This window comes from Patiria miniata, unplaced genomic scaffold (assembly GCF_015706575.1).
Source record: "Patiria miniata isolate m_02_andy unplaced genomic scaffold, ASM1570657v1 HiC_scaffold_8, whole genome shotgun sequence".
Taxonomy (NCBI): Eukaryota; Metazoa; Echinodermata; class Asteroidea; order Valvatida; family Asterinidae; genus Patiria; species Patiria miniata.
In genome coordinates this window covers 8,962,570-8,986,485 of record NW_024037075.1, presented here as the reverse complement: position 1 = coordinate 8,986,485, position 23,916 = coordinate 8,962,570, and the positions used below count along the sequence as shown (strand labels likewise).

Here is a 23,916-nt window from a genome sequence, read left to right as displayed (position 1 = left end):
AATTGATTCCGGGCGTCGTCTTTTAAATATATATACTCTAAATAGAGTAGTTTGAAAAAGTGGAATAATAAAAACAAATCAATAGTAGTTTAGTAGTAGTACGTGATTCAAAGTTGAAATTTTATATTTTTGATTGTACTAGGCCTTTATGCTATTAAATTATTGCCTTCAATTCCATAGTCTCCACGAGACGAGTCGAGGGGGTTACAAAGTACAACAGATTGAGCCCAATTGGAAATTTATAGACCTTTCTTTTGTTTGTAAACATTGGCGCCATTTTGTATGGGCTGCCGTAAGCGCATAAATTGAAGCGCATAGACTGTACTAGCACTGTAATTGTTGCACCGATTTTAGGAATCCCGGCGAAACTATGTAATAACGCCCTCTGTCGTCCAATTACAGCGAATTCAGCGAGCTGCAGCCTAGTAGACTTGCCCAAGTCTGGGTTTCGCTTGGTCGGTGCGGTAAACGCACGCCGAAGGTTGTGTATTTCTATGACCGTAAAAGTAACATTATTAATCAGTATCAGATACTTATAAATTGTATTATGCAAAATTCAATGTAGTTTCGTTGCAACAGAATTAGGAGTTTCCAGTGTTTTTCGTAAAATTTAACATGCCTATATTATCATTATTATTGTTATTATTTATTCGGCCAACAAATGAACAAAAGACAATGACAAAGCAAATATATATCGAAAAGTAAACGCAAATTGGAAATTGAAAAAGTATGACCAGACAAGACTGAAGGATAAGGGTAGGAATGGGTCGGGGGGGGGGGGGGAGGGAGGGTGCACAGTTAGTGACAGGGGAGAGGAGATCGGGGGACAGAAAACAAGAACAATATAACATTCCAAACCACTGGAATCCTGCTGCTGCACAATTTAACGTGTTTTTAGATGGGGTTATGATCGAGAATAAGCTTTATGTGGCCTCTCTTGACTCCCATATATTTGCACTAAGTTTAGTCGGGCACCATTTCGCAAACAGGACGCTGGGCAGGATACTCTGATGAATTCACGCTCTGATTGGTTGGATTTTGGGTGACCACTCAGTGACCTGCGCGTCATCAAGGTCGTGACTCTGCAAGGTTTGAAACGGCCGTTAAGACTGTTTCATTACTCTTTTATTCCAGTTTAGAGATGTTTATTCTTGTTAAAAAGTGTAATAATGTAGGAAATTCTGTAAAACTTATCTGTGTTGTAAATTTACAATTCCCGTCACTCGCTCAGACTCTGTTTCGAATCACGAACGGTCCAACCTCGTCTCCAGTGCTTACTTTATTTCCAACCGCGTTTTCAATAGTAAACCCTGGATAGGAAACTTTCTTCCTGCATCCTGATTCGATACCGCAATTGGCTAGTAATGGATTTTTATCGCGTACTTAGTGCTATTATACAAAACGTGCAGTACGTGTTTTCGCGATCATTCGTCCACGCCTTCTCGAAAATACTAATTTCCTTTCCAATTTGCTCATATTAATATGAAATATGATACTGCATGTTGTCTGGATAAGATCGTAACAGTTTGATTTCAAAATCGTGTTTTCGTAACTCACGCCGTGCTCGCGCTGCTACGAATTGACTCTGTTTTTACCCCAGACACCGCATACAAAAACAAACGCTAATGTGTAACGCATATCCAGGCACCAGACTGTTCCTCATTTGCATACGTGTGCAAAAATCTTGCACATGCAAATGATCCAATTTCCAGGGTGAGAGAGCAGATAGTGGTGGGCGCGTACTGCTCGACACCCTGGGGACGAGGTTGCGAACGGTCGGGTTGCATTATGCGACGCTGAAAATGTTGTCCACATGGTCCGCAATGAAACAGAATCACATCCGGTATGGAATATGCGCAATTCTATGGGAAGTTTTCGGATAGCATTTGCGCACATTGTCTAACTGCAGTCTTGAACAGCTACATCAAGATGCTTTATACATAGGTCATAGGCCATTTCCTTCACAAGATTCTGTGAAGCTCATCAGAGTATCCCAGCGTCCTGTTTGCAGGGCGGGGGGGGGGGGGGGTACGAGCGAAGGGCACCATTTGCAGTCATCAGCCGACATTTGAAGCAAAACAAAAAACAAAACAGAGAGACTTTTTTTGGCCTTAAGAACAGTTCCGTTCTTATTATTTTTAACGTAATCTGTTTTAGTGGCAGCACAGTTTCATAGAAAATGAGACATCAAAAATGTATTATTGTTGTCCTTGGGGTTCCCACCATCTGGCCCACGTTCAAAATACTCTGCGGAGTCTTGACATTGCATCGGCAGATACAGGGCACAAAGTAACGGGGCACTTGTTGCAAGGAAATTGCCGCAGAATTCGTTCTTTTCCTTTTAAAAATGTTCAAGTTCACTCATGGTCTATAGCGTTGTAGTCAACTTACAAAGGGCTAGGAACACGTGGATCATTTCGTATAGAAGAAATAAAAAGTATAGCGTTCATTTTGGATTGCCCGTTGTAATTACGCCATCGTTTATTGAGTGGTCGGGCACAACCCGACCACTATTTGGATTTGTTCCGATTAATCTTTCTTTCTTTCTTTCTTTCTTTCTTTCTTTCTTTCTTTCTCCGTACAGCACGTTTCCGCGGGTTTTCTCCTAAACGGTTTATGATAGGAACTCGTAACTTTCAATATATATCGACCCTCATCCTAAGTGGCGCATATTACTCTGACGTCATCATGACGTCATCGGGTGTAAAATTACAAGCGGTTTTCGTTAAAAAAAATGACGATCTTCTTACACCTATAACTCTTGAACAAATTGATCAATTATGTTCCAACCTTGTAATCAGATAGACCATTAATCGATAAACATTTTTTGTCGTGTACGTGAATTCGCTTGACCTTTACTTCCGGTTCTACCGGGAGGTTAAAGTTAAGTGAATTCAAAATGAAGAAATTAGCCTGAAATCAAAACAAAGCACAATTTCTTCAGAACGGAATACGGTATGAACATAAAACCTAGTGTGAACTTGCACCATGTTAAAAAGATGTTATAAATGTTGTTACGTCATCATGACATCATCAGATATCAAATTACAAGCGATTTGATGGCACGATTTGACAAAATAGTTTGACCTATATCTCTTGAACTAAACAGAGTATCTTTATCATTTTTTCGTGAGGTTGTAGACGGTGCCTTGAGTACCATTTCTTATTCCCGGGCACAAAACTGCTTGACCTTTACTTCCGGTGTTACCGGAAGTGCAATAGAAATTGAATCTTACTCTAAAATGGAAGAATTTTACTACAGACAAATACATTATGGAAGTGTTAAGTGAGGAATGTCAATCGCAAAAACATCATTTTGACGTCATCGCAATAAAGGGCGCCCTCTAGCGGCACATCAAAACAGTTTAATCTTTCAAAATGTTAAAACCCTAAATCCAATTTTAATAAAATCAACCACAAATTAATTTGCAAGGTTTCATAATCATGACGTCATCGACCGGAAGTTACTGTAGGGAGAATTCAACACTGATCATTTTATTTTTAATTTAAATCCATCATATGATCCTAGCTGTCTCATGACTTGCCGAATAAAATGACATCTGTTACACTTAATATTGACCTTTTGCTTCCAAATACTGTGACGTCATCAAACCGGAAGTTATGTGTTATTTTTACATACACTTAAATTCCATATTCCAATCCGTTATTTCTACTTAATTATAAACAAGTGTCCTCCCTTCTTTTTTTGACTGATTACGTCTTCAAACCGGAAATGACTTGTACGTGTACCTAAATGTTTACTGAAATTTAACATACCCTAAAAGACGTATTCCTTTCGTACAAAATAATTGGTACTGGAAATGTTAAAGTCCTTTTTTCGTGCCAAAAACATATTCATAACTTAACTAGACAATATCTAATGAAATAGTTGTCTACCCGACCACTCTGCGTTTGTAACAACAAACGCGAACCTCTAGTTTTTCCTGCTTTTCCAGAGGGGGCAGGCGACGCCCATGTTCATTAGACCTTATTAGAAACAGTTGACTGTTATTATTTTTGGTTATTAATGCGTGACCTTAAAACAAGGAAGCGCCGTAAGCGGGTTCATAGTTATGTATTTTAATGTAAACAGTTCAATCTGATGGTGCCACACTATTTATTTCAATGCAGGGTCTAGGCCTATACAATCCTGGCCAAATCTCGCTGGGCCCCCATTCCCCCGGCCCAGTAGGTAGCTTTATGTCAGGGGGCAACCGCACCAAAATATAGACATATGTTTTTTTTCTCCGGACACTTGACCTCCGTAAAATCAAAGCTTTCAATTTGACACTGTGGCTGACTCGTTAAAATTAAAACATTTGCAAATATTTTAATTAGGAAGCTTAAGCGTTTTTATTTTTTTTATTTTTTTTGTTATTACCGGGCAATTTACCGGCTTTATAAGCAGAGGCATGTTTTTTTTCAAGAGTTGAACTTTCACCAGCGGACGCGTCGTATGATTCCCGCGCAAATTATCAAATCTATAAACATATAATATCAGCCCGCCGAGTTATAAGCAGGGAAAGTAAACAAAATGTATTATGCAGATAGATTAATTATATGACATTCCTCATATTAATCAGAAATGTTCATAAGGGCAATAAAATAAATGAAGGAACTCAATTAATAAATCGAAATAAAGATCTTAAACTGACCATACAAATATTTACAATGCATGCTAATGAATTCACATATCGGATCTCAAAAAAATTCAGAAAAAATAAAACAAAAATTCAGTGGAATTTTTAGACAGTCAGTGTGAAATATGCAAGGCAACGAAAAGAGTGAAACCAATGAATGAATGGAAATACAAATCTTGAACTGTATACAAATGTTTATATTGTAGCGTTCTCTAAAGTGGACTTATGAACACTTCAGCAAATAAAACTGTTTGCACTGATTTTCTTGTGTAACACACTTTTGTAAATATTTAGTTATTTTCCCCCCATTTTTCAGTTATTTTCCCCATGTCTCAATAACAGTCCATAATCATGATTCCAGATGTTAAACCTCTGAGATTCAGCAAACTATTCATTCATCACTTTCCTTTGCACCAAGGTCCAACCTATATATACTTGAGTCAACCTCGTCCCCAGTGCTTACTTTATGTCCAATAGTAAACCCTGGATAGGAAACTTTCTTCCTGTATCCTGATTGGATACCGCAATAGGCTAGTAATGGATTTTTATCGTGGACTTGGTGCTATATATTCACAACGTGCAGTACGTGTTTTCGCGATCATTCGTCCACGTCTTCTCGAAAATACTAATTTCCTTTCCAATTAATTTGCTCATATTAATATGAAATATGATACTGCATGTTGTCTCGATAAGATCGTAACAGTTTGTTTTCAAAAATCGTGTTTTCGTGAGTCACGCCGTGCTCGCGCTGCTATGAATTGACTCTGTTTTTACCCCAGACACCGCATACAAAAACAAACGCTAATGTGTAACGCATATCCAGGCACCAGACTGTTCCTCATTTGCATACGTGTGCAAAAATCTTGCACATGCAAATGATCCAATACCAGGGTGAGAGAGCAGGTAGTGGTGGGCGCGTACTGCTCGACACCCTGGGTACGAGGTTGTACTTGAGTTGATTTAATTATACCAGACCAGCCCTTTTGTCCTTCCAATTTCAGTTAATGGTTTTTGCTCAACCTTCATACCTCCATGATGAGGTTACCAAGTCCAGGGGGGCCTTTTCCCTTGGTGACATGTCTAGACAGTTGTTATTCTTTGTTCATATTTTAACCACTCTGTTTTCAGTCCTCATGCAAGCAACATCTCAAATTTACTCTTTCCAGTTGTACTTAATTCTTGCCCAATACTGTGAATTCTCGGTTCCTTGCTGAATAAAAATAAAACTACTTCAACGCATATATCTAAATCTTAGTGTGTCCAGTTTTAATTATCTATACACTAAAATATGTCGGACAAGGAAGGGAAAAGATCCACACGAATCTGGAAATAATGAAGGAGATATATAGGGAGCTTACTCAATGGATTAGTTAGACAGTCAATACAAAATAAACAAATTAATAGGTAAAGTTATGCAAAGAATGAAACCCAGTGAATAAACGGGGAAACATCTTTAACTATAAAAACATAATTAATACTCAGTTGCATCGGCGAAATTTCACGGTTTTCTTCCCTTTCTTTTTAGTACCGTACACAGACTGGCAACAAGTCTAGTAGTACATCATGGCGGCACCAGGGGCCTCGACCAGTGGCCTCGACTCCAGGGGCGCGTGCTCCAACCTCGTGCCCTGTGGGTACGATCTTGCAGCGCCATGTTGTTTCCCATCATGCCTTGCGCGATCGCGTTAGTGTAAGGAACGAGGCTGCGCCACTGATCTCTATATCGGCCTTGGAGCTCAGACCATGTGTCATGCACTCCTCAATGCATAGATGATGCACACAACACTATGGGTAGTACAGGCACAGCTGGGGGTACTGCCCAAACAATGATGAACGCAGTGCGTATGCTTAAAGAATTACCCACAAGTCCGGTTTTTACCGTTTAGGTCTGGCTCTAATCACTTTACGCGATCCCCTGACGTCTCATACACTGACCTTAGGCAAAATAGTCAGACTTTCGCGGTCTAGTAACCAGACTTTGACTCTTAACGAAACATCGAATGAAAAGTGAAACACCAAATGCATATTGCAAAAGATCGAATGCAAACATACCGATGAAACATCGAATACAAATAGCTCGAAATGTCGAACATATTTGTAAACCATTGCTCACATATTTGAGAATATCGCAAATATATTGTAAAACACCACACACAATTGTATCGAAAAACATCGCACATTTAATGCAAAAAATCGAACATAATATTGAACACATCGCACATATATAAGGTCAAACATCGCACATATAAATTGAAAATCGCATATAAATGTAAAACATCGCATACATATATTGAACATCGCACATATATTGTAAAACATCGCACAAATATATTAAACATCGCGCACATAATGAAAAAATCGCACACTTATATTGAACATCGCACATAAATGTAAAAGATAACAAACACATATTGAACATCAAACATATATATTGTGAAACATTGAATTTTGCAACGTTTGACACGCCATAGATCAGTGGGCTGCGGGTGCTCGTTCCTTATACACTAACCATTGATCTCCATATACACAGACTGAGTATATCTATACTACAATTCAAGGAATCTCTGTCTGTCTGTCTGTCTGTCTGTCTGTCCGTCCGTCTGTCTGTCTGTCCGCCGATTATCTCCAGAACTGGGCACCGTATGGAGTTGAAAATCGGCGGGTGCATTGTTCGGGACAACAGAATGTGCAGTGCCGAGTTTGAAGTAGTTTGGACGAGGGGTTCTCGAAAAAGCTGCAAAAACAACAGTATTTTCTGAGACCTAGCGCGCCAGAATATAGCCTAGAACTCCGCGCACTGCCGTTCTTTTATATTGTTTACGTCATGTTAAAGCTAAAGCGCGCGTGCTCAATATGACGCAAACAATGCAAAAAGGACGAGCACGCGCACGTGCATTGTAGGGCGATACCATTGTCCAGTATGGGTGAATAGCACTGCGTACCATATGTTTCCGTACGTGATGACTGCACGGGCACATGCATTTTGCAGTCGATTGAACCACTATTGTAGGCGGTGGATTGAGCAACCTTACTCACGTAGGTGAGTAGCTGCACGGGCGTATTGGTGAATATCAGTGCCGGGGATGGCCTGGCGACAAGTACAAAGTGCGCTCAACCTATGAGTGTGAGTTTAACCTGTGAAAACAACACAATTGAATCGTGTGCGTTGTTTGCATGATATGAGCATTTTGAAATTGCCCCTAACGAACAGGTGCATTTTTTTGACGGGCCCTGCAAAAATGACGGGCACATTGTAGGGCGATAAGCACTGCACACCATGTCTTCGTACGTACATATACGTGAGTGGCATGCACGGGCACATGCATTTTGTACTCAACTGAGCAACCATCACTGCACTGTATGTGCCGGGGGGGGGGGTGGTGACGACATTTTGTGAATTTAACTTGCGAGTGTGCGTTCACACCATTGAATAATGTGCGTTGTTTGCACGAGCTGCAGTTCGTTCTCAACTGCCCCTTCCGAACACGCACATTTTCGACTGGCCCTGCACTAGTCTATACTACAATTCAAGGAATCTCTGTCTGTCTGTCTGTCTGTCCGCCGATTATCTCCAGAACCGGGCACCGTATGAAGTTAAAAATCGGCGGGTGCATTGCTCGGGACAACAGAACGTGCAGTGCCAAGTTTGAAGTGGTTTGGAATAGGGGTTCTCGAAAAAGCTGCAAAAAAGCAGTATTTTCGGAGGCCTAGCGCGCTAGAATATAGCCTAGAACTCCGCGCACTGCCGTTCTTTTCAATTGTTTACGTCATGTTAAAGCAAGAGCGCGCGTGCTCAATATGACGGAAACAATGGAAAAAAGACACGGGCACGCGCACGTGCATTGTAGGGCGATACCATTGTCCAGTAAGGGTGAATAACACTGCGTACCATATGTTTCCGTACGTGATGACTGCACGGGCACTTGCATTTTAAGTCGATTGAACCACTATTGTAGGCGGTGGATTGAGCAACCTTACTCACGTAGGTGAGTAGCTGCACGGGCGTATTGGTGAATATCAGTGCCGGGGATGGCCTGGCGACATGTACAAAGTGCGCTCAACCTATGAGTGTGAGTTTAACCTGTGAAAACAACACAATTGAATCGTGTGCGTTGTTTGCATGATATGAGCATTTTGAAATTGCCCCTAACGAACAGGTGCTCTTTTTTTTGACGGGCCCTGCAAAAATGACGGGCACATTGTAGGGCGATAGCACTGCACACCATGTCTTCGTACGTTCATATACGTGAGTGGCATGCACGGGCACATGCATTTTGTACTCAACTGAGCAACCATCACTGCACTGTATGTGCCGGGGGGGGGGGGGGTGACGACATTTTGTGAGTTTAACTTGCGAGTGTGCGTTCACACCATTGAATAATGTGCGTTGTTTGCACGAGCTGCAGTTCTCAACTGCCCCTTCCGAACACGCACATTTTCGACTGGAAATCGGCCGGTGTATTGCTCGGGACAACAGAATGTGCAGTGCCAAGTTTGAAGTGGTTTGGACCAGGGGTTCTCGAAAAAGCTGCAAAAAACAGTATTTTCGGAGGCAAACGTAGCAGCTTAGAACATAACTCCACGCGTACGCACTGCCGTTCTTTTCAATTGTTTACGTCATGTTAAAGCAAGAGCGCTTGCTCAATATGACGCAACAATGCAAAAAGGACGGGCACATCATGGGGTTCTTTTCAATTGTTTACGTCACTGTTCGAGCTTAAGCGCGCGTGCTCAATGTGACGCAAACAGTGCAAAAAGGACGGGCACATTGTAGGGCGATAGCACTGCACACCATGTCTTCGTACGTACATATACGTGAGTGGCATGCACGGGCACATGCATTTTGTAGCCAACTGAGCAACCATCACTGCACTGTATGTAGGCGGTCGACTGAGCAACTCTTATACAATATGGTATCGCCCTACAACTACGCCCTACAGTTGTAGGGCGATACCATTTTGTCCAGTAGGGGTAAATATCAGTGCCAGGGGGGTGCCGACATTTTGTGCGTTTAACTTTCGAGTGTGCGTTCACACCATACATTGAATAATGTGCGTTGTTTGAACGAGCAGCAGTTCTCAATTGCCCCATCCGAACACGCACATTTGCGACTGGCCCTGCACTAGTGGAGATCAATGACACTAACGCAATCGCGCAAGGCATGATGGGAGACAACATGGCGCAGCAATATCGTATCCACGGGGACGAGGTTGCCACGGGGAACGAGGTTGTGTTCGTTGCTCTATATGGCCACGTGATTATTCAGTCTCAGAATAGTTTTGCTTGACCGAACTACTTAAATGTTCTTAACACCAAATACTTTATTTTTGGGGCCTTCCATTAATAAATAGTAACGAAAATAATCCTTGTTTTACCGGCCGTGCCATGTTTTGTTCGTGAACGAGACGGTACCTCACCGGATTTACAAATGCGATACCGAAATTGAAATTCCTAGTTTCGGCGCACCGAATTTACAAATCCGTTGATTCCTAATATCGGTGCAAAACATCACGTTACGTGAATGAATTTCCATCCACTCATGTAGAAAAGAAATATAACAAAAAAATAACACTATTTTTATTACAAGGTTATTTTAAGTTTTTAAGATAGGAAGATGAACATAGCATAGATCGAAATAGTTAAGTACCGTAACACTTATCATGCTACCGGCCGTACGGGCGTCGGACGCTTCGCCCCATTTCCACGTCGCCCCATGTCACTTCGCCCCATCCCACTTCGCCCCATCCCACTTCGCCCCATCCCCACAACGCCCCATCTCCGCTTCGCCCCATCCCCACTTCGCCCCATCCCCGCTTCGCCCCATCCCCACTTCGCCCCATCCCCACTTCGCCCCATGTAGTATGAAAAAGCTGAAGGCTAGGGGTGCAGACCAAATAAACTGCCAAAGACCCCAGATAATAAATGCTCCCAATTCTAGAAATTTAGGAAAAATAAAAACTCTCTAATGAGGTGCTCGAGACACAGATGAGAGAAATGGCTCTATCCAATTCAGAGACGCCTCTCCTATATTGGCTTGTGAATAAAAAATGTGCGTAGGAACAACACATTGAGTTATTCGATGGTGTGACATTGTGTGGTTTATGTTCTTCAATTGAGACACATGAAAGGGGTCTCAAAAATTGGGTAGAAATAAGGAGAAATCAATGGAACTTTTGACCGTAGCCAAGTTTACCCAGGCAGTGGGGTGGGTTAGGTTTTACCTGAGGGCAATAGCAGAATGCATATTCGTCCCTTCTGGGACTCATCAGCCGCTGGATTCAAAAGAATCCGTAGGTATGGGTCAGTGAGTTAAAAAGAACTCACTGCCTTGAGGAAAATGTTCCGTCAAAATTTTGTCTGATACGTGACACTTACAACTTCATTGGGTTAGTATAGCCGGGTTGGGAACAAAGTTTGATCTTTTACTTCAAGTTTTTTTTCTCGGTAGGGGAGAGCCTATAGCTTGAGAGGTTGGTTATGAATTGTTCATTTGGTGATGGGCTAATTCTTTCCGTTGGTTAGCAATTAGTGAATCTGTTGAAATTGTTTTTTAAGCCAATAGACCGCTTGCAGACGCGTTCGATAATCGACGTGCGAAGGCGCGCGATGCCATGTTGTGGGACAGGCGTATATCTATCCACGCACATTTTGTCCCATAACATGGCGTCGCTCACCTTAGCGCGTCAATTATCGAACGCGTCTGCAAGCGGTCTATAAAATAGATGAGATTTTTTTTTTTACATGTAACGGCTGGGGCGAAGTGGAGATGGGGCGAAGTGGGGATGGGGCGAAGTGGGGATGGGGCGATGTGGGAATGGGGCGAAGTGGGGATGGGGCGAAGTGGTTAGGGGCGAAGTGACATGGGGCGACGTGGAAATGGGGCGAAGTGTCCGACATTCGGCCGTACAATACAGAGCTCCCGTGATTTTAATGAAATGCCAACCTCGTCCCCAGTGCTTTCTTTATTTCCAACCTGGTTTCCAATAGAGCAGGTAGTGGTGGGCGCGTACTGTTCAACACCATGGGGACTAGGCCAGGTTGATGAAATGCCTCCATTTTTGCATAATTCCATAGTGACATCGATCGCGCACATATATGAATTAATTACCTTGGCTGGCCAAGTCTAAAAAGCAAAGTCGTGAATCAACATCGCGATATCGAGTCGAGTCCGACCCAAAAACAAGCGTACCATAGAGCTCAGAGCTCAAGGAGGAGCTCGAGCAGCTAGCAGCTAGCATTTTTCATCATAACTACTATACTGTTGATTACTCTCCATTCATACAGTTTTGCCGTAAAGATTTCAGCGAAATCTCAGAAAATGGACATGATGGAAGAAAACATGATTAGGCATGATGTAGGCCTAAACGTTAGGCCAGATAAAAATGACGGGTGAGTAACTAAACATGCAAAAGTAGGCCTAACTAGCCTATTAGTATTACACTTTACACCAACTTCGCCCTAGCCCCATGGTGCCCATAATGTGGCCAATTTACTGGACTAGGCCTACCGCCGTAAATAAAGGCCACCCTTCCACCATGTACAAAAACATGTCGAACTTTGTCAAATTTTGATTTTCACATTTAGGCTTTGGTTTTTTTTCCCGCTTTACAAGCATAGGGCTAGCCCCATAAATCTTTATAGGCTAATCAGAAAGTGCTGCCTTTTTCAGATGTATATTTTTCGTGAAATTTCCAGATTCATTTTTACACGTTTGCGTATCAAAATTTCAACATTAAATTTCACAAAAATTAGACATCTGAAAAAGGCAGCACTTTCTGACTAGCCTATAAAGAGGGTGAGTATGCTTCTAAAGCAAAAAAATCCTACAAACTAACCCTAAATGTGAAAATCAAAATTTGGCAAAGTCGACACGATTTTTGTACATGTGGATGTGTGGCCTATGTTTACAGAGGCAGCCCAGTAAATAGGCCACATTTATGGGGCTAGCATAGGGCCTACTCATCCTCTAATAAATAGAAAGTGCTGCCTTTTTCAAATGTCTAATTTTCGTGAAATTTCATGTTGAAATGTTGATACGCAAACAAGTGCAAACGAATCTGGAAATTTCTCAAAAAATAGGCATCTGAAAAAGGCAGCCCTTCTGATAAGCCTGTAAAGAGTTAAACCCGTGAACGTGGCGTTGTATACAACGCCACGCGCTTCCGTCGGGTAAATACAAGCGACAGCATTCTATCTTTTGATCCACTACATATAACCATGTATAATTTTGCCCATAGGTATATCACTTACTTGTTGGGCCTCCTGTGAATTTCCGCGAGTGTTGGATCTGGCATTGCCAAGAAATTTGATGTAAAGTACGGCACAACTTTGTCACCACGAATGTTTTCAAAATGATCAGAAAATCAAAGACAGGCATGACACTGGTACCCCGAGTTCCGCATGCCCAAAACGGAAGTATCACCAGTGGGTACCCAACTAGTCCGAAAATTTGGGACTCTCAATACTGTGTATGAGAGTCCCAAAACTTAAGGTAACATGTAGCCTTGACCAAGGCTATCAGCTTGTTCCCATTATGAGCTTGTTCCCGCTACCGCACACCGCGCGCGCAGAAACACAGTGTTGTACATTTGTACTATACTATACCGTTAGCCCCAACGACCCTTGCGTGTGCTTTGTGTGCATGTACGTACGCCCCACACACACTTCCGCAAACAGCCGTACAGTAAGTCGAGGCGGAAGATAGCCTTGACGCAACCGTGTATGCTGAATATGATAATTAGTACGCGCTATGGTAAATAGTCTTCTCTCATTGGATAACGGAGCTGACAAAAAATGAATATTTATTAAATTGCATAATACGACCAAAGGGTTATAAACCAGACAGGCCTGTGGTAACAATAATTATTGTAAAACACCCCCTTAAAATCTTAAATAATAGTAGAATAATATTTATAAAGTTACACATAGTTTGGGTCGAAAATGAAATGAAAAGGATGAAAAATTAGACCTTCAAAAAACGGCAAATGGTACAAAACCGCACGCCGGCAAAAACGATGTCACCATGCACAGAGGCCACGTTGGGGCCGTCCACTGTAGGCACCGGCCCGGCTGGCGCCATGCAGTGAGACACGCTGCGCTTTCACGTTCAGCGGCAAAAAAAGCGCTCACACTATCTACCGCTGACTTTTGGGGGGGGGGGGCGTATTTCTCCTAAGCTGTCAAGGGGATATGGGAAAAAATATCTCTCCTTCAGCAAACTTCTTCTGTAAGACTGATTTTAACTTGTATGAACAACTCATAAGTTATATGTCGTATGTACCACTAATATCATCGACAGGGTACGACATAATTCGACCGGGTACGACTAATATCATCGACAGGGTACGACATATATGTCGACAGGGTATGACATATCAAACATATGACATAATGTCAACAGGTGCCGGTACGATATATATGTCGTGCATAAGTCGAGTCGACAGGGTACGATATATGTCGCATACGACAAAGTCGTATAAGTACGACTTAATATCTCGTGTGTACAAAATATGAATTGTAACTCGTATATTCGACTTGTTTGTCGATTATGTCGTACACAACATATCTTGTGAGAACGACTTGTATCTCGTGCGATTTACATCTACGACTTACATGTCGTACGTATGTCGTAGGTACGACATACGATTAATTCACACGTACGCGTTAAAATACATGTGTCATACGTATGAGATGTATGTTGCACATGGTACAAATTCTGGGAGACCATGTACCTGACAGTTTCGTATATTTCCATCCCAAAGTCAATAGGTCTTTTCTTGCAGTTAATTCATACGGGTGCTTATAGATACGAGTTAACCTGCATTCGATTAAATGGGTACGATTTGACCTGGGTCCGAGTTGACCTGTTCCCTACATTCGCTGTCAGAATAGCACGGGCAGGTAGCGGCGTGATAATGTACGCTGTTGCACCGACAAAACGTCGGCGGACTGTCTTGAACTGTCCAATTCGCAATACATTGGAAATAGTATCATTTTGAACAATTGTTCACTCATATATCGGCATATTTCATTTGTTTGTAATAAAACTGGAGAAATGGTTTTAAATGGGATTGAAATACCTGGACATACCATGGTTTGAGCATGGTTGAGTGAACATACATGTACGTGGTGCATGCAGTAATTTGCGGGATCATGAATATGTATGTCGCGGGTCAAAGTTTACAGGCTTTGATTGGATATCGTGTAATATATGCGCATCAGAAATTTTCGTCCGATTTCGGTCGAAACTATAAAGAAACACATAAGAATTCGCCATGGTTGCGTCAAGGCTATCTTCCGCCTCGACTTAATACTGTACGGCTGTTTGCGGAAGTGTGTGTGGGGCGTACATACATGCACACAAAGCACACGCAAGGGTCGTTGAGGCTAACGGTATAGTACAACTAGTGATTGTGTCGCGATGCGCGCGGTGTGCGGTAGCGGGAACAAGCTCGTATGGGAACAAGCTGATAGCCTTGGTCAAGGCTAGGTAACATGCAAAACAAGAAAATAGACTGGCACCTAAAACAACCAGTCCAACACAGCTTCAGTACTGCATCAATCAACCATGCCAAAAGAATTTAGGAAACACTTGGCATGAAGCAGGAACTAGTCTCGATTTACTACACATTTCTCCATAGTCAAACCACCAGACTATTGACACTGAATGAAGAGGTCAGTCTTTTCAAATAGTTGGACCATGGTTGGACATGTACCAGTCTAGTGTGTAGCCCCATTTTGAAATCACTTGACTTCACTCTCATGTGCAAACTATTGAAGAAAAGTCTCCTTTAAAAATTGAATTGAGTCTGCAAACTTGGTTGGTGATATACTGAGGACATTTTCTTTGCCCTAGTGGAATTTTTGGAGAAATTTGCTGGCTAAAGTGTGAGTAAAGTGGGCCTGTTTTATTTTTGCAAGTTTCAGAGCACTCCAGAGCCCTGTCTGGTACCCGACTAACCGTCTTACATGGCAGGATGACCGTAATACCATGTAAAATTCTGCTTAATCCACTTCGAAAGTCTGCCAAATCACCCAATTTATATTGCTGTTCCATTGTGCAAGGGTTTGTTTTAAGGGTAATCCTAGCCCAGGTGGACTCCCTTTCCTCCCTACGTAACGGAGGGAGTCCAGGGTATGAAGTGCTCAAAACCGAGCGAAAAAATTTATGACCAATATTTTCAATATTTTTACCTTGTTGGATAAGCCAATTTTTACGTCGTAGTATTCTATGTGTCCTTATCTATTGGGCCGCTGGGTTCAGGAATTCCATATGCGATGCTGACCGACCTTAATCAGGAAAATAAACTCTAAAGCAACGCTAAACTTGTACGTGTTTGTAGACTCTTTTCATCAGTTTCTCACCGCCGAGTCTATTCTAGAACGTCCGTGCAGCGTGTAGTCTGGTTCCCTAGACCTGACAATTATTGGGTGCTCATATCACGTCTGGTCTGCGAGCCAGACTATGCAGCGTGAATATGTAGTGCGCACGCGCAATTTGCTTAGTAACCATCCTCATACGCACGCGCACTTACTTGAAGGCGCGGTCGCTAATCCAATGACCGAGCGTGTTTTCGCGCCAGTTACCAGAAACATGTTTCGGCTTTGGTCATTGGTTGAGCGTTTTCGTGACGTCGGTTGGCTGGAGTGACGTCACTGTTCCAACCAAAACTAAACAAATGAGGGCGCTAGCGTGCGTGCGCGCTTTCGTGCGCACGTACATGACGTACGACTCAGGAATAAAACTGATGAAAGGAGACTACAAACACGTACAAGTTTAACGTTGCTTTAGAGTTTATTTTCCTGATTAATGTCGGTCAGCATCACATATGGAATTCCTGAACCCCTGGATCAATAGAGAAAGACATAGAAAATGTAGGCGTGAAATAAGCTTCTGTAACGAGGTAAAACGTAACAAAAATCTGGTCCAAATTTTGGGTGGTCTTATGTAGAGAATTCTCATCCTGGACGTTAGTCGTAATGCAATAGAGACTTCGTCCAACCTGGGCTAAGGGTAATCCTTAGCGGACACCTATTTTTTACAAGTTCTGTTCAAAACTGACTTTTGCAGATGACTGTCCAGTACCAAAGTGACTTTTGCGGGCTAAAGCAGTCTTTTTTCTTCATACAAACTCATGTTAGTTGTAATTTTGAAAGCACTTTCGAAGAAAATGTGACTTTCCTACCTTTTTTTCACAGTCAGACGTGCATGTTGTAGTTCTCACACGCGTGAAAGCCCTACATAAAGAAAGCCCGGTGCTGATTGGCTGCTAAAAAAGTTAATTAGTCTGGTTCCTAGACCAAAAGATTCTGACTACTCCTGAATCTTTTGGTCTGGGAACCAGACTAAAAATAAATAAGTTAGTCTGGTTCTCAGACCAAAAGATTCTGACTATTCCTGAATCTTTTGGTCTGGGAACCAGACTAAAAATAAATAAGATGTTTATTTTTTATCAGCCAATCAGCATCGAGCTTTCATTGCATCGAGCTTTCACGTTTGCCATCTTGGTTTTTGAGTCTGTTTTCTGGTTGTCATCGTCGTCTTTTCCCCCTGAATTTCCCTCGTAAATCAAAGCCCTGCCCTCTTTCCACAAAATTAAACCTGCTGGGGAGTGCTGATATTCAAGAAGGTGTCATTGCCAATTGTTCAGATGTGCCAAGAAGTATCGGAATGTCAATTTTGAGTGTCATTTAGTCGACTGTTTTGGTGAGTCTTTCCCTTCCTATATAGGAACGGGGTCCTAAAAGTAAGAATTGCCGTTTTAAGGATCTTTCAAAAAATGAAGGTTTTTCAAACCAAATGTGCCATATTTCTTTCCAATCTTTTTCATTTTCCTTCATCTTCATAATTCTGCCGAAAAAAATTTCTGCTGATTTTCTGTACCGGTACAACTCATTGTTGTATGCAAATATTCTGTCAAATGTAGCCGAAATTCGGCTAGAACGGTCACTCCATTTTATAGTAACCGCGGATCACAATAGAGTGTTTTTACTATAGACTGAAGCGTGGCTATGTATATAGCCACGTTCACAGGTCTAGTAAAGAGTGTGAGTTAGCTCTACTGAGTGGAGCGTTGAATTACGGGTACCTTTCCATACAAACAGTAATTCAACGCTTCACTCCGTAGAGTTAAGTGTGAGTATGCTTCTAACATTAGTAACATGTATAAAGCAAAATAAACTACAAACTAAGCTAGCCCAGGTTGGATGAAGTCTTCATTGCATTACGACTAACGTCCAGGACGAGAATTCTCTACATAAGACCACCCACAATTTGGACCAGATTTTGTTACGTTTTACCTCATTACAGAAGCTTATTTCACGCCTACATTCTCTATGTGTCATTACCTATTTGGGCCGCTGGGTTCAGGAATTCCATATGTGATGCTGACCGACATTAATCAGGAAAATAAACTCTAAAGCACGTTAAACTTGTACGTGTTTGTAGTCTCTTTTCATCAGTTTATTCCCAGAGTCGTACGTCATGTACTATGTACGTGCGTACGAAAGCGCGCACGCACGCTATAGCGCCCTCATTTGTTTAGCTTTGGTTGGAACAGTGACGTCACTCCTGCCAACCGATGTCATGAAAACGCTCAACCAATGACCAAAGCCGAAACGTGTTTCTGGTAACTGGCGCGAAAACACGCTCGGTCATTGGATTAGCGACCGCACCTTCAAGTAAGTGCGCGTGCGTATGAGGGTGGTTACAAAGCAAATCGCGCGTGCGGACTGCATATTCATGCTGCATAGTCTGGCCCCCCGACCAAACGTGATATGAGCGTCGAGAATAATTGTCCGGTCTAGGGAACCAGACTACACGCTGCACAGACGTACATCATGTACGACTAGAATAGACTCGGTGGTGAGAAACTGATGAAAAGAGTCTACAAACACGTACAAGTTAAACGTTGCTTTCGAGTTATGAACCCAGTGGCCCAATAGATAAGGCTACATAGAATACTACGACGTAAAAATTAGCTTCTCCATCAAGGTAAAAATATTGAAAATACTGGTCATAATTTTTTTCGCCCGGTTTTGAGCACTTTATACCCTGGACTCTCTCCGTTACGTAGGGAGGAAAGGGAGTCCACCTGGGCTACAAACTAAGCCTAAATGTGAAAATCAAAATTTGACAAAGTTCTACATGTTTTTGTACATATTCCAAGTGCCTTTATTTACGGAGGTAGTCCAGTAAATTGGCCACATTTATGGGGCTAGCTTTTAATCACATTAATTTATTTTATTTTAGTATGTCCTGTGGTTTTCCGATGAACACGATGAACATCAGTGACAGTGGGTGTGCTGCATGCTTTGAACTAGCTTGAGTAACTCCAGCTGACATGCTCCCTATTCATTCACATGTAACGCTGGAGGCATAACCTGTTCGTTAGAATGTGGTAGCAAGAGACCTTAAAAAAATGGCCTCTCAGAAATTGTTAATTTTCACCTCTAATATCCCAACCTATGGGTTGGGATATTAGAGGTGAAAATTAACAATTTCTGAGAGGCCATTTTTTTAGGGTCTCTTCATTTACATACCTCATACACTCAGCAGTCATTTATAAAGCCTAATGATCAACTTGAAACAGACAACAACAGCAAAATGAGAAAAATCTTGAAGATTTCGGTGGCTTGTCTGTAAAAAAACGCCAGTTCCAACGGCTGTCGTCCATTTTGTTTTGGTAATTATGTAAATGTATGCATCATGTGATGACATAAAAAAAAAATCTGCGCGCGCGATGTGTGTGGGTACCACACCGCTTTCAGGCGCCGCAAGTGAGTTCAATTTTCGTCTGGTACGTGCGTTGTCGTGGAGAGCTTTCTCGTTGTCTTGCTTTCTGCGACAACGCACCAGACGAAAATTGAACTCACTTGCGGCGCCTGAAAGCGGTGTGGTACCCACATACATCGCGCGCGCACATTTTTTTTTTATGTCATCACATGATGCATACATTTACATAATTACCAAAACAAAATGGACGACAGCCGTTGGAACTGGCGTTTTTTTTACAGACAAGCCACCGAAATTTTCAAGATTTTTCTCATTTTGCTGTTGTTGTCTGTTTCAAGTTGATCATTAGGCTTTATAAATGACTGCTGAGTGTATGAGGTATGTAAATTAACTCTGGGGTGGGATATAAGAGGTGAAAATGAACAATTTTTGAGAGGCCATTTTTTTAGGGTCTCTTGCTACCACATTCTAACGAACAGGTCATGCCTCCAGCGTTACATGTAAATGAATAGGGGGCATGTCAGCTGGAGTTACTCAAGCTAGCTTTGAACGATGGTCTGCAGTATTAAACTTTAAAACTGGGGTGCTAGAACTCATTTTTTTTACATTTGGGATGTTAGCCTGTATTACTAGCTTCCCACTAAGGAAGAATTCTCACATGTCAAAGACAAAGTAATGGGGCATCAATGATACTCACAATCATTTTTTGGGTTGCAAATGACTCAGTGAAATTCAACCACTATAGCACAGATCTAGACATACAGCGATCATTCGATAACGTTTATGGCTGTGATCTAACAACTCTTGTCTATGCACGTACATACAAATAAGTACGTGAAGTAGGGGACATGGCCGTGACCTGCGTAAAAAAAAAAAATCCGCATGTAAATGTTCTATGTAAATCGGGGGATGCACCAACGACTGTTTCATGACAAGGCGCAGCACAAGAGTAGGCCTACGCTTGCAAAATGCATAGCGTCAGTGCAGTGATTGCCTTGTCATGAAATAGTAGTCGGTGCATCCCCCGATTTTCATGCGAAATTGTTTATCTACGCAGGTCACGGTCGTGTCCCCTGCTTCACGTACGTGTTTGTATGTACGTCCATAGATAATACGTTAGATCACAGCCATAAACGTTATTGAATGATCGCTGTATGTTGTCTAGATCTGTACTATAGTGGTTGATTTTTACAGATTTAATTTGCAACCCAAAAAATAATCATGAATATCATTGATGCCCCATTACTTTTAGACCGGCAGCTAGGTTGAGTTTAATTAACAATTTGAGCACAAAAGGTTTGATGGTACCAATCGATTGCCCATCGGGGGGTAGTTCCGAAATGGCCATTCTTAGTAAGTTGCCCTAGGTCGGATGGGGGTCAGGGGACCATGGTCAAGTGTCAAAAATTTTGAGTTTAATTAACATATATCGCCCACAAGCCCCGTTTTTGGACTTACCGTAATTTTCGGAATATAAACTGCAGCTTATACGTTGAATTTGCCCATGAAAATGTTTACTGCGGCTTATACACAGGGCGGCTTATATGCCGAGACTTGAAGAATAAAAATGACATTTACATGTGTATTTAATGTACTGGTACAAGAAGAGATGTGTTGCTGAAATAATTATCAATTAAGAAAGTCATTAACAAACCGAAAGCACGTCCCACAAAAAGGTACCGAGCGGTAAAAAGTACGACTAGTGAAAGCTGTCCCTTGGACATCGACAACCGGCCGTACGTGATGCTGCATATGCTGCATGCATGCTGCATGAATTCCCCATGGACCACACCATTTGTGGTAATAAAGGGTGTACTTTCTTGGGAACAATAATTACCAATATTTCCCCTGTTTAAAAAAAGAAAAAAGACAACTAATACTTTTTATGGAGTTTGAAACATATCTTCATGATAATCAGTTGTTCAGCGTCACAATATAATTTTTTTTCTTAAAATGTATTCAAGAAACGATGTAAAACTCAAAACAGGGGTGAAATCACCCCTTACGAAATTAATGGATTTGTCCATAAAAATCTCAGCATCATGTTAGTGTTACGATCCAAACTTGAATTTTTGACATTACTACTCGTTAGTAATCACAACTATTTGATAAGTTTTGCTGTAATAACGGACTGTTTATCCTTTAGGACAAAACAACTCAGCGTCTGTTGCCACAAAGCAGGATTTGTAGCGCTCCAGTCAGACAACACATGGTGGGTTGCATACTCTCTCAAGTTCCGGTGGGAAAATAATGTCAGTCGCCGGCACAGGCTGACTGACGAGCCAGCCGGCAGCAATTCCCGTTTTTTATTTCTCATCATCAATTTCCATACTTGTTTGTAAGAGTAATCGACTGTAAATGATTTGACATAACTTATGTGGCCCTTTTATAGCTTTCGTAGTGTAAATGGAACTGGTTCAGAGCATTTTGACTAGAATTTGGAGGCCTTTCAAAATTGAACCGCTGCGGTTGGTACGGCTTATAGACTGCTTGCAGACGCGATCGATAATTGACGCGCGAAGGTGCACGACGCCATGTTATGGGACAAAATGTGCATGGATAGATATACGCCTGTCCCACAACATGGCGTCGCGCGCCTTCGTGCGTCGATTATCGAACGCATCTGCAAGCGGTCTATACGTCGATGCGGCTTATACGCCGACTTCAAATCTTAATTTGCAGATTTTTGCGAGCTGCGGCTTATACGCCGCGCGGCTGATATTCCGAAAATTACGGTAAGTGTTGAGATTGACCCTCTGATACCAAAGAAGCTGCTTAAGAACGGAAAAAATTCGGATAAAGTTACTTAAAAATGAGTTAAAGATTGTATGTATGTTTCTATATACTGTATACAAATGTACACGTATATATATGTCCTGGTCACAGTAGAGCTCCTCGGGCCCATTATTTTTGCCCAAACCGTTCCCAAATTTGTAATAAGAGCATGAAATACGGCGTGCAGATCCAAAAAGGTATGAGAAACATTTTAAGAGGTGGACCCACCTTGAAACCTTCCAATTTGGGGGCGGAGCTTGATTTCTTTTAAAGGGGGTGAAAGGAATAAAAACTCAGAAGAAGTGTATTTATTCATTTTCTTTCTTTTTCCATGCCTTGAAATAAATTTGGACATGACATAAAACATTCTAGCATTTTAAAAGTCATGTTTTCCGGCCAATTTGTGGGCGTTTCCTAAATATGTAAAGGGGTGGTGTATACGAGTGGTTTAATCCAATTGTGACAAATGTCGTGCATTTTCGTGGCAAAACCATGAAAATTGGCAGGCCTGGTTGAACTTAAAATGGGCTGAACATATCTTTACAAGAGGGATGCACTTTGGAATATGCCTACTGTGGAGGCAGAGCACAAATCCAGAAAAAAATCTGTATCTGCAGCATTCAGTGTTCTTTATAAATTATTTATGTATGCTTTCAGATAGGCGTAGCATATGAAATAAAAAACATTCTAACGTTAAACCGCTAGGCACTGTCACCCATTTGGTGGGCATTGGTTAAATTCTAGGCGATTTATGGACCCTGATTCAAACGAGACCCAACTCCTCATTTTCTGCATTCATTAACTATATCTATACTACAATTCAAGGAATCTCTGTCTGTCTGTCCGTCTGTCTGTCTGTCCGCCGATTATCTCCAGAACCGGGCACTGTATGAAGTTGAAAATCGGCGGGTACATTGCTCGGGACAACAGAACGTGCAGTGCCAAGTTTGAAGTGGTTTTGACTAGGGGTTGTCGAAAAAGCTGCAAAAAAGCAGCATTTTCTGAGGCCTAGCGCGCCAGAATATAGCCTAGAACTCCGTGCACTGCCGTTCTTTTCAATTGTTTACGTCATGTTAAAGCAAGAGCGCGCGTGCTCAATAATGACGCAAACAATAGAAAAAAGTACGGGCACGCGCACGTGCATTGTAGGGCGATACCATTGTCCAGTATGGGTGAATAGCACTGCATACCATGTTTCCGTATGTACACGTACGTGGTGGCTGCACGGGCACATTATATTTGCAGTCGACTGAGCGACCATTGTATGTCGAACTTCAAACTTTCAAACTTGGCACAAACTTTGACGTGAGTGTGCGTTCAACCTGTGAAAACAACACCATTGAATCGCGTGCGTTGTTTGCACGAGCAGTTTTCAAAAACTCTGCAAGAATGCTACCTATACCAGCGGTCAAGCAATTTGCCCCTCCCGATCAGGCACATTTTCAACTTTCCCCTCCCGAACAGGCACATTTTCAACTGCTCAATATGACGCAACAATGGAAAAAGACGGGCACATTGTAGGGCGATGGCACTGCACACCAGTCTTCGTACGTGAGTGGCATGCACGGGCACGGGCACATGCATTTTGTAGTCAACTGAGCAACCATCACTGCACTGTATGTAGGCGGTCGACTGAGCAACTCTAATACAATATGGTATCGCCCTACAACTACGCCCTACAGTTGTAGAGCGATACCATATTGTCCAGTAGGGGTAAATATCAGTGCCGGGGGGTGACGACATTTTGTGCATTTAACTTGCGAGTGT

General features: G+C 42.0%; 1 protein-coding gene across 3 annotated transcripts in view; it reads left to right on the top strand.

Annotated features, from left to right (window-relative positions):
- Positions 1 to 11,655: 11,655 nt before the first annotated feature.
- Positions 11,656 to 23,916, top strand: part of LOC119719819 (ciliogenesis-associated TTC17-interacting protein-like) — a 116,420-nt gene continuing 104,159 nt past the window's right edge. Inside the window, exon 1 of one of the 3 annotated variants that reach the window (XM_038189315.1) lies at positions 11,656 to 12,029. In XM_038189315.1, the coding sequence (XP_038045243.1) occupies positions 11,959 to 12,029 (71 nt within the window). In that variant the 5' untranslated portion in view covers positions 11,656 to 11,958. Of the gene's footprint in view, positions 12,030 to 21,348; positions 21,587 to 23,916 lie in introns of those variants that run through there. The other 2 variants (XM_038189313.1, XM_038189312.1) reach the window with 2 other exon arrangements.